The 12,133-nt window shown below is 35.9% G+C and overlaps 1 protein-coding gene across 3 annotated transcripts in view; it reads right to left on the bottom strand.

Moving 5' to 3' along the window:
* Positions 1–12,133, bottom strand: part of epn2 (epsin 2) — a 66,004-nt gene that overhangs the window by 12,758 nt on the left and 41,113 nt on the right. For all 3 annotated transcript variants that reach the window (XM_073060237.1, XM_073060235.1, XM_073060236.1), the window contains exons 5-7: positions 3,752–3,905; positions 3,002–3,166; positions 2,463–2,558 (exon numbers count right to left, since the gene is read on the bottom strand). In XM_073060237.1, coding sequence (XP_072916338.1) covers positions 2,463–2,558; positions 3,002–3,166; positions 3,752–3,905 — 415 coding nt within the window. The remainder of the gene's footprint in view (positions 1–2,462; positions 2,559–3,001; positions 3,167–3,751; positions 3,906–12,133) is intronic.

Here is a 12,133-nt window from a genome sequence, read left to right as displayed (position 1 = left end):
ATGCTGGCATCTTTCAACTGTTGCAGGACCTTTCTTTCATTCCACATAGACTGGAAGAGCTCAGACAGCTTCTGCATCATGAATGGGCCTCCTGCTTTGTAGACTTCTGCAGGGATTGCAGCTGATCCTGGTGCTTTGCTACAAGAAAGTTGCCTGATAGCTTTTCTGACTTCTTCTTCTGTGGGGAGGTTGTCAAGGTCCAGGTTGATCTTCACCTGAGGCAGGCGAGCAATGGCCTCATCATTGATTTCGGCAGGGCGGTTGAGGACCTGGTTGAAGTGTTCAGCCCATCTCTCCAAAATCTGCTTTTTCTCTGTCAGCAGCCGAGTCCCATCTGCACTGAGGAGGGGGACGGAGCCAGAGGACTGAGGTCCATACATAGCCTTCAAAGCATCGTAGAAACGCTTGGTGTTGTGACTGTCTGCGTAGCCCTGGATCTCATCGGCCTTATTGCTGAACCAGACATCCTGCATCTCACGGAGATTTTTCTGCACTTTCCGTCTTGCACTGGCGAAGGCATCTATCTTTGCTTGTGAAGTGGGATCATTCTGGTGCGCTCTGAACAGTTGGTGTTTCTCTGACAACAGTGCCTGTATCTCCTCGTTGTTCTCATCAAACCAGTCTTGATGTCTACGGATTGCTGGTCCGAGGTGTTCGAGAGCGGTAGAGTAGACTGCATCTCTGAAAGCCGTCCACTGCTCTTCAATGCTGGTGTGGTCATCCTGGGGTGTGTCAAGCAGCCTGCTATCTTGGTCTTCACAAAATTCTTCTGCAACTACGCTGCTCTTCAGCTTGGAGACACTGAGCCTCTTTGCAGTCTTCTGACCTTGGTGGCAGGATGCGAAGTTTAAACCTGGACACTACGAGTCGATGATCCGTCCAGCAGTCGGCACCACACATGGCCTTTGTCACTCTCACGTCTTGCCAGTCCCTCTTTCTGGTGATGACATAGTCAATCAGATGCCAGTGCCTGGAGCGTGGATGCATCCAAGATGTCTTGTTACGGGTAGGGAGGCGGATAGGATGTTGGTGATGACAAGGTCATGCGTAGTGCATGTCTTGAGGAGCAGCAGGCCATTGCTGTAACACTTGCCAATACCATGTCTTCCAAGAATCCCTTCCCAGGTCTGGTAATCTATCCCCACTCTAGCGTAAAAGTCCCCGAGGACAATAAGCTTCTCTAACTGTGGGACTGCTGCTATGAGGGCGTCAAGTTCTTCACAGAACTTATCTTTGACGTCATCTGGGTTGGTCATTGTTGGGGCATATGCGCTGATCAGCATTGCACTCCTCTTATTGCCAAGTGGGAGCTGAAGCGTCATCAGGCGATCGTTGATGCCCTCTGGAAGCTTGACAAGTTTACGAGCGAGGTGGGATCGGATGGCAAATCCAACGCCAGCCTCTCGTCATTCAGTGCTGCTGCGACCGCTCCAGAAGAAGGTGTACCCACCACCATGTTCTGTAAGCTGGCCCTTGTCTGCTAGGCATGTTTCGCTGAGTGCTGCAATGTCCACGTTATAGCGGGCTAGTTCTTTGGCGACCAGTGCTGTTCTTCTTTCTGGTCTGACAGCCTTGGTGATGTCAAGCAGAGTTCTCACGTTCCACGTGCTAAGGTTGAGCACCTTCACTTTCGTCTTCTTTGTAGTTCGACCGCTGAGTGGGATCCCCGCCAGCCGCAGTGTGCTGGCCAGGGTAAGATGAAGCAGGCTATGTTTGAGGCACCTTTTCTAGCCCCTTCCTCCATGGAGGTGAGCAGAGCGATTCCTAAAGAGGACTGTTCAGACACCCAGGGGGCTGCCGAGCTCCATTGCTGCTTCATTCCAGCGGAGAATGACCCAATGCCCTAGGCCTATGTGCAGGTTTGTGACTACAGCTTCCAGTGTATCCACACCTGCTACTTTGCCACAGGACTTGAAGTTCTTTAGTGGAATGGGTTTGGAGTCGTGACTTGCGCTTGACTTGGATTAAAGTGAGGAAGAGTTGTGCAAATCATCAGCCTCACTCTCTCGTCCCGACCTATCTGTATCCAGTTGCAAGACGGAGTCGAGACGTCTTGACAAACCTCTCTACCTCCTCTCTGGATGCTGACTTATCATGAAGAAGCCAGTCGCTATTATGTCATTAGCAAACCTGATTCTGTAGTTTCAAAGAGCAGTGGGTTGAGTTCACTGCCCTTGAGGGGAGGAGGTGACAGAGCTTGAGATATTGCTGTCAACTTGGAGTGTGGGGGAGGGGGGAAGGCCTGAGAGATTGGGGGGGGGAGCGAGAGATAGAGTACACACACACACGTGCGCATACCGTCAGAACTTGGAACAAGTAGGAGATGTTATTCTTGAATATCATATCAATTGAGCTCTTGCATGATAGAAAACATCTCATGAGATTGAATATTCTAGAAACCATTTAAGTTATACCTAGCAATGTTAACTGATACCATACTGAACAAAAAATCATACTAGTACCTGGCTTTTTTGAATTAGCTCGAAGTTCCTCAAAATCAGCAAAGTCATCTTTTACCGCACCATTTAACGCACTGAAGGGGTCAAAAGCTGTACTCCCTATAAAAGGAATTGCAATGGAAATATTGAAAAATAATCTCAATGAATTATAAGATTTATTTTGAATTACAAATCATTGAAATTAGTTTTCTAGTCCCACTATGTACTTGATTCACATTTATACTTTGATTATCACATTACTAACCTCCATTTAGATGAACAACAATCAGTATACTCTTCAAATACAAGTATGTTAAAACCATGCAGAACTTGAGCTAAATCCTGTAACATATTTAAGTTTTCATATCATGTTTTATTTGTTCAAAAAATAAGTAGAAACTTTAGCTGTCAATTGGTAAATTACCAAGTAAAACCCAAAAGTTTTCTATAATTTGCAACCGTATCCATTTTCTCATGGCATGCCTACATATGGGTGTGCATGAAATAGTCAATATGTAAAACTGGAAAATTACAATTTTATTTCCAGTTTTCAACAGGCTTACCAGAAACAGAATCAGCTGATGGACCTGATCCCCAGGGATCAGTTGAAGATGCCACAGCAGCAGATGTGGTCTGTGAAGTCCATGGGTCTACACTTTTATTAAGTGTTTGTGGCGCAGATGAAGCAGAAGCACCCCAAGGATCAATAGCGGCAGTCGGTTTGGAATCTAGAACCAAATACGACAAAAAACATTAGCACCAGCTGAAATAATGCATTTAATTTAGAGCATAATTGAAGTCTTTCATCTATTTAACAGAAGCTTATATTCAATTAAGTTACCTTCCTTGCAAGATGTCCCGGCTAGTGAAAGAATTACCATTTAAGACTTGAGTATCTATTTCAATTTCAAGATATGCAGTGTCATGAAATGTGAATTATCAAGTACCTGTACTATGCCCTAGACTGAATGTGTATGCACTACTTAGAGAATAAACTCTAATCACAAAGGAAGTAGTATTTAGTTACACTTAGGAGATTATTCATGCTTTAAGTTGTACTCTAATTATTCAATATTTTATGAAAAAATATTCAGAAATTTACTTTTATGTTGTTAAATGGTAATTTTCTGATATCACAAACTTGTATTTTGCAATGAAAACCAAAGTATTCTTTAATTTGAACTAACAAAATAATTACAGCAAAGTTGGAATTTAATGTTGTATATTTAAATCATCAAGTAGTTTTCAAAGAACCCTTGTAATGTATTATACTTAATATAAGCAAAGGCCATTTTCACTAGAATATTACTTACCAAGTGACTGCCATGGGTCAGAAGCTACTGGACTACCTGCTCCTCCCCAGGGATCAGTTTTGTCCATTAGAACCGGTCTCACAGATATTTCCCAGAGTCCATTTTTCTTCGATGTTGCTGCTGGAGTGGGATCCATAAGGGAAACCATTGATGCCTGTTATTAGCAAAGGTAAGAAAAGTCAGCTGAGAAAAATACAGCAAGGAGGCAAAGGCATGCTCTAGGCTGGTCATGCTGATGCATCATTCCCAGTAGTTTTCAGATGTTTAGAATCGCAAATTGGGGACTTAAAAAAATTATGCCATTATTTTGTGCCAAATTCTACAATTTGTAGAAGAAATTGTGTTCTTCTACAATTCTATGTTCTATAACTGCACTTTTACTTCCTGGAACAAAAACACATAGTATATACAGTGTACTGTAGTTAAAACACTTTGGGACCAGTATATTTTGGCCTAATTAAGTGGCTGCCCCAATTAGCCGAAGTTTCATGGAAATAGTTAAAAAGAAATAAAAAAGACAAACTACCACTTAACTGAGTAACAAATTATGTATTTAAATGAAATATGAAACAATTAGAACACTACCAATACTACTGTAGTACTACTAAAATGTGTATTAGTTCCCAATAGTTATTGACAGAGCAATTCATCCAGTGTACACTGCCATGTTCTTCTAATTGACTGTAAATGAACAAAATCAGTGCAGCCACCTACTGCAGATAATGGATTGGCATTCATTGCCTTCCTGCATGAAGTAGTGTCATAATCCAATAATAAATTTGGGGCATCCTGTGTAGTTCAGAACTCATGTTCGGATGTGTCATCTTCATCACTTTCCTTCTTCATATTTCTTGACTTGGTGTTTTGATATAATCTTTTCAATAACTGCATTCTCCAAATCTTCATTTTCATTATAAAATTCCAGGTGATTGTCAAAACAGTCAAATTCTTCATAGTTCCTGACTTGAAGTAATAAAATCATTTCATTTTCACTCATGGCCATTTCTGGATTCTTTAAGCCTGAATGCTTGAAACCGTAGTGACCAAGACAATTCAGAATTGTCGTTTTGATCATTTTTTGCCAACAATCAATGACAAACTTATTGACTATAAAAGGTTAACCCTTGCACTCACTTTTTTGGCTGTTGAAGACGCCAGATTTTCTTTTTTTTAAATATTTATTTATTTATTAAATTTCAGAAAATTACAAAGAATAAATGTGATGATAAAATAGTGAGAAAAATAATATTAACCCTCCCCCCCCCCCTTAACCCTTATCTAAAGAAAGAAAAATAAGAGAGAAAGATTGCCTGGATATCGGAGGATCCCCACATGCTCCATGGAGTTCAAAATAATTTTAATATTTATTTTTACTTTCCCCAATTACTTTATAATTTTATCTTCAAATGACCTATGTATTTAATCCTATCTTTTGTAGGTATGGGAGCCAAATTTTCAAAAATATATCATATTCATTTCTTAGATTGTATGTAATTTTTTTCAAGTGGAATACAACTATGTATTTCATTATTCCAACGATCCATAGTTAAATATAAATCAGATTTCCAAGTAACTGCGATAACTTTTTTGGCTACTGCCAATGCAATTTTTATAAATTTTATCTGATACTTATTCAATTTAAGTTTTGGTATTGTCCCTTCAATGTCTCCTAATAAAAATAATACTGGACTGTGTGAGAGTTGTACTCCAGTAATTTGTTCCAATAAAAGTCTTAGATTTATCCAAAATGGTTGAATTTTAAAACAAGACCAAGTAGAATGTAAAAAAGTACCAATTTCTTGATTACATCGAAAACATTGGTCAGACATATTTGAATTTAATCTATTTATTTTCTGTGGTGTTATATATAATTGATGTAAAAAATTATATTGCATTAATCTAAGTCAAACATTTATTGTATTTCTCATACTATCATAACATAATCTTGACCAGTTTTTTTCCATCAATTTTAACATTCAAATCAGATTCCCATTTTTGTCTTGATTTATGAATTCCTGATTTAATTGTTTTTGAATCAAATTATACATACAAGATGTAAATTTTTTAATTTTTCCTTTTTGAATTAATATTTCTATTTCACTAGATTTTGGCATCAACATTGTTTGACCCAACTTTTCTCGTAAATAAGCCTTTAATTGAAAATAACAGAAAAGAGTGTTATTTGATATTTTATATTTATTTTTTAATTGATCAAACGACATCAATATACCTCCTTCAAAACAATCACCTATATATTTAATCCCCTTTTGGAAACAATTATGTAAAAGTTTATTATCCATTGTAAAAGGAATAAGCCTATTTTGAATTAAAGTTCTTTTTGCTAATAAAGATTTCTTTATCTCATCGTCCATATTTACCTTATTCCATAAATCAATCAAGTGTCTTAATATAGGAGATTCTTTTTTTCCCCGTATCTATTTGGATTCCCATTTATATATAAAATCTTCTGGTATGTTTTCTCCTATCTTATCTAATTCTATTCTAATCCATGCCGGTTTTTCTTCATCAAAAAAAGATGCAATAAATCTAAGTTGATTTGCTTTATAATAATTCTTAAAATTTGGAAGCTGTAACCCTCCTAAATCAAATTTACATGTCAATTTTTCCAATGATATTCTTGACATCTTTCCTTTCCAAAGAAATTTCCTTACATATTTATTCAGTTCTTGAAAAAACTTCTGAGGTAATTGTATTGGTAAAGTTTGAAATAAATATTGCAACCTAGGAAATATATTCACTTTTATAGCATTAACTGTACCTATTAATGTTATTGGTAACATCATCCATTTATCAAGATCCTCTTTTTTTTAATAATGGCAAATAATTTTGTTTATATAAATTTTTTACATCATTATCAACTCTAATACCTAAATATTTTATCCCGTTTATTAACCATCGAAATTGAGTTACTAATCGACATTGATTATAATTTCCTTTGGTAAGGGGTAAAATTTCACTTTTATCCCAATTTACTTTATACCCTGATACTTTCCCATATTCTTCCAATCTAAAAGATAATCTTTGCAAAGATTGCAATGGGTTTGTTAAATAAATCAAAACATCATCAGCAAATAAATTAATCTTATATTCTTCTTGATTAACTCTAAAGCCCTCAATGTCTGAATCTGTTCTAATTAATTCAGCTAATGGTTCTATTGCCAATACAAATACAGCAGGTGATAATGGGCAGCCTTGTCCAGTTGACCTCGTTAAGCAAAATGATGTTGAAATCTGACCATTTGTAACTACTTTAGCTTGAGGATTAGTATTTAAGGTTTTAATCCATTGTATAAAAGATTTTCCTAACTCATATTTTTCCAATACCTTAAATAAAAAATCCCATTCCAATCTATCAAATGCTTTTTCTGCATCCAAAGCAACTGCCACACTCATTTCCTCTCTTTTTTGTGCCAAATGAATTATACTAAGTAACCGGGTTATATTATCCATTGATTGTCTGTTTTTAATAAAACCTGTTTGATCCATATGTATTAATTTTGGTAAATATTTAGATATTCTATTAGATAAAATTTTTGCTATTATTTTATAATCTGTATTCAACAAAGAAATAGGCCTATATGATGTTGGTTTTAAAGGATCTCTATCTTTTTTTGGCAATACAGTTATGATCGCTGTTAAAAAAAGATTGTGGGAGTTTATGCATTCTTTCCACTTGGTATATTAATTCCATAAAAGGAGGAATTAATAAATCTTTAAATTTTTTTATAAAATTCAGGAGGGAAACCATCTTCTCCTGGGGATTTATTACTCTGAAGTGATCCTAAAGCTTCTTCAACCTCTTTTAATGTAAAGGGCATATCTAATCCTTTCTGTTCTTCCAAATTTAATTTTGGAAGGGTTATTTGTGATAAAAATTTATCTATCTCAGCAATCTTATTTTGTGATTCTGATTGATATAGTTCAGTATAAAAAATTTTTAAAGTTTCATTAATTTCTAAAGGTTTATAAGTAACCTTATTTACACTTGTTCTAATTGCATTTATTGTTTTAGGAGCCTGTTCTGTTTTCAACTGCCAAGCAAGAACTTTATGTGATCTTTCACCTAATTCGTAATATTTCTGTTTAGTTCTCATAATTACTTTTTCTGTACAATATGTCTGGAGTGTATTATATTGTAGTTTTTTATTAACAAGTTGTCTTCGTTTTTCTTCTGTCATATATCTTTGAGATTCTTTTTCTAACTTTATAATATCTTTTTCCAATTGATCTATTTCTGCCATGTATTCCTTCTTAATTTTAGATGTATAACTTATAATCTGACCCCTTAAATATGCTTTTATCGCTTCCCATAATACAATTTTATCCTCAACTGAATGTAAATTTGTATCCAAAAAAAATTGAATCTGTTTTTTCATAAAATCACAAAAATCTTGACGTTTTAATAAAATTGAATTAAATCTCCATCTATAAATCGATTCCTCCTTATCCATCATTATCATTGTCATTATCAAGGGGGAATGATCTGACAGTATTCTTGCTTTATATTCCACACTTTTCACTCTATCTTGAATATTTTTTGATAATAAAAAAATCAATCCTTGAGTAAGTTTTATGTCTATTTGAATAAAATGAATAATCTCTTTCTCTTGGATTAATTTTCCTCCATATATCAATTAGGTTTAAATCTTCCATTAATGATAAAGTTAGTTTAATTACTTTTGATTTTGTAGCAATTTTAGTTGACCTATCCAAAACTGGATATAAACAAAAATTAAAATCTCCACCTATTAATATTTTATCATGTGCATCAGCCAAGTTCAAAAAAACTTCTTGTATGAATTTTGCATCATTTTCATTTGGTGCATAAATGTTCATAAAAGTCCATAATTCTGAAAAAATTTGACAATGTATAATCACATATCTCCCCCAGAATCAATTATTACATTTTGTATTTTAATTGGTAAAGATTTATTAACCAAAATTGCAACTCCTCTCGATTTTGAATTAAATGAAGCTGCAATGACATTTCCAACCCAATCCCTCTTTAATTTCTTATGTTCTGTTTCTGTTAAATGTGTTTCTTGTAAAAAAGCTATATCTCCTTTCATTTTCTTAATATATGTTAAAACTCTTTTTCTTTTCACAGGTCCATTAATTCCATTAACATTAAAACTTTAAAAATTAAGTAAATTAATCATTCATAATACCTTGGGAACTCTTTAAAATTCTCCATGTTGCTATGAGTTTCTCCCCAACCATCCAGGCAAAAAAGAAGAAAAATAGAAGAAAGATAACTAATATATAAGAAAAAAAAACAAAGTACCCCCCCACTAATGTTGCAAATAAAAAGAACACAACATTACCCCCCCCCCCCATCTTACGGGTCATGGCAATCGCCATGATTGTACACGTGAAACTCGCAGCCATCGATCAGGAGCTCTTCCAGCTTCCCCACAAAAAAAAAGAAAATATATTAGTGAAGAGAAAAAAAAGAAAATAATTAATGTCTCTACTCCCAATTAATACTCAACTATTTTTTTTTATATAAATGTCCGTCAAGTCCAACCTTGTTTCAGTCTTCATCATTAGTCCATTTCATTTCTATAATTCTTTACTTCTTCGTGGACATCAGGTAATTCTTGTACAAATTTCTCCGCTTTCCGGTAGCCAATGAAAAATCTTCTTTCTTCGTTATCCAGGAAAATTATCAATTTTGCTGGATAGCTCAATAAAAATTTATAGCCCTTTTCCCATAAAGATTTTTTCACTGGATTAAATTCCTTCCGCCTCTTCAGAAGATCGTAACTTATGTCTGGATAAAAAAAAACTCTTTTCCCTCCTATTATCAATGGCCCATTTCTCTTTTTAGCACCTTGAATAGCTGCCTTCAAGATCATTTCTTTATCTTGGTACCTTAAGCATTTTATCAAAATTGATCTTGGATGTTGATCTTGTTGAGGTCTTGGTCTTAAAGCTCTGTGTGCTCTTTCAATTTCAATTACTTGGCTTCCTTCTTTCATTTCCAACATTTTCGGAATCCATTCTTGAAAGAATTTTAGTGGATTTTCTCCCTCTGTACCTTCCATAAGACCAACAATTTTGATATTATTTTGTCTACTAGAGTTTTCAAGCACATCTATTTTTTTCCAACGTCCGTTTTCTTTCTATTGTCCAGGCAAGATTATTGTCTTCTATCTTATCTATTCTTTCAGTGTTTTCTTCCACTTTTACTTCCATCTCTTTAGCTTTATTATCCATCTTCTCTTGTTTTTCCACCACATTATCGAGTTTATTCTGCATCCTTCTTATAGCTTTTAATTCATTCATAATATATATCAGGATATCTTTTATGTCTCCTTTAATCTCTTCCTTCTTTTCCTCTTCTTCTTCCTCTGAATTTCCCCAAGAGTCTGATTCCACTTCTGATTCACTTCCAGCCATAGTTGGGATTTGTAGTTTTGTTAATATCTGTTCATGCATACTTTCGCACATGTGTTGTTCTTGCCGTTTCTTCTTAGAGACCGCCGACATTGCTGCAACTTCCTGTCCCGCATCATCAGAAGTGCCATGCACTTCGCCGGGAGGAGATCCAACTTGAGTCTGAGGCTTCACCGAGACGGTTAGGCCTTTTTCCCCGCCGATTTGCACAGTCTTCGAAGTAGTAGCTTTCTTCTGTTTCAGTTTAGGAGCCATATCAAAAGATAATCCTGAGTTACTTATAAATAGTTTCTAGTAGATATTTGTTAACTCTTCTTCATTTAAACCCTATTTCATTACTTTTTACGAGGGAGCTGGATTCCCAACGTCTCGACCCTACGTCATCACGTGACGCCCCCCCCCAGTAGATTTTCTTCAATTGTTTCGAGAACATGGTTCGCCAACTTTACGCGGCATATATAATTGTTTTATATGATTTCCCATATCCACTGGCTGCACCAAATATGGTGTATTAGCAGGAAGAAATTCCAGTTGGATGTTTCTCACACATTCTAAATTAAGACGTGCTGCACAATTGTCAACAAGTAGAAGAATTTTTCTGGATTTCAACTGTAGATAGGAAATCAAAACATTCCATCGGCCCAAGTAGATCACATAACACAAGCACATGCAACTGACACTATTTAAAAACTGTTTGCTCTAAGCATTGTGTAGTATCTAACAGCCACACAAGTGCATGTGACCAACACTAGTTAGAAACTGTTGGCTAGTCTCCTGTCCCAAATAAATGAAGGGAATTCCAGCTACTTCCTCAATTAGTTTTTGTTAAGAGTTGTCCCAAATAAGCGGCTGCTCCAATTTACCGGTGGCCCAATTAACAAGAATCCATTGTACCTTTTATTTATGCTGTATATGACAACCAGGGAAAGAAAATTACTCTCAATGAGCACAAGAAATTCTACAGATGCTGGAAATATAAAGCAACACACAAAATGCTGGAGGAACTCAGCAGGTCTGGCAGCATCCACAGAGGAATAAACTATCGATGCTATTTACTCCCCTCCACCAAAGCTGCATGACTTGCTAAACTACTGTCAAAAATACTTTCATACTGGGGGGAGGCACCTCTCATAACAAGAAAACATATAACAAAAAATTAATCTATGCAAATTGATACATTTGTGTCCCACTACCCACTGGGAAATAAGCAGTTTTTCAATCTGACAGCAACATCAGTTTAAAAGAACTGGACATCTAGAGTAGATTACTTCTCTCTATTTCTAAGCAATTAGGCTTTGTATCCATCAATCTTCAAATGAGCAATCATTCTAAATGGAATTATTATTACATACTCAGTGGCCACCTTATTAGGTACAGGAGTAGAACCTGGTGTGGTGTTCTGCTGCTGCAGCCCATCCACTTCAAGATTCAAAATGTGCATACAGAGATGCTCTGCTGCACACCACTGTTATAACACGTGGTTATTTGAGTTATTGCCACCTTCCTGTCAGCTTGAACTGGTCTGGCCATTCTCCAATGCCCTCTCTCATTAACAAAACATTTTTGCCAACAGAACATTTTCTGTTTTTCCACACAATTCTCTGTAAACTCTAGAGGCTGTTGTGTGTGAAAATCCTGACAGATCAGCAGTTTCTGAGATACTCAACCATTTTGTCTGACACCAATTATCACTACATGGTCAAAGTCACTTAGATCACATTTCTTCCCTTTCTGATGTTTGGTCTGAACAACAACTGAACCACATGCTTTTATGCTTTGAGTTGCTGGCACATGATTGATTGATTACATATTTGCATTAATGAGGTGTGCCGGATAAAATAGTCACAGAGTGTATATGATTTTTGAAATAAGATCACTAGTCAAGTTTTGTTGCAGTAATATCACTGTTGCTAGGCCAAACTACCCAGGATCCTTTCCCCAACATAACAAAGCCACCTTTAA

This window comes from Hemitrygon akajei, chromosome 11 (assembly GCF_048418815.1).
Source record: "Hemitrygon akajei chromosome 11, sHemAka1.3, whole genome shotgun sequence".
Lineage (NCBI taxonomy): Eukaryota > Metazoa > Chordata > Chondrichthyes > Myliobatiformes > Dasyatidae > Hemitrygon > Hemitrygon akajei.
Note: the sequence above shows the minus strand (reverse complement) of the source record. Positions and strands in the feature narration are given on the sequence as shown.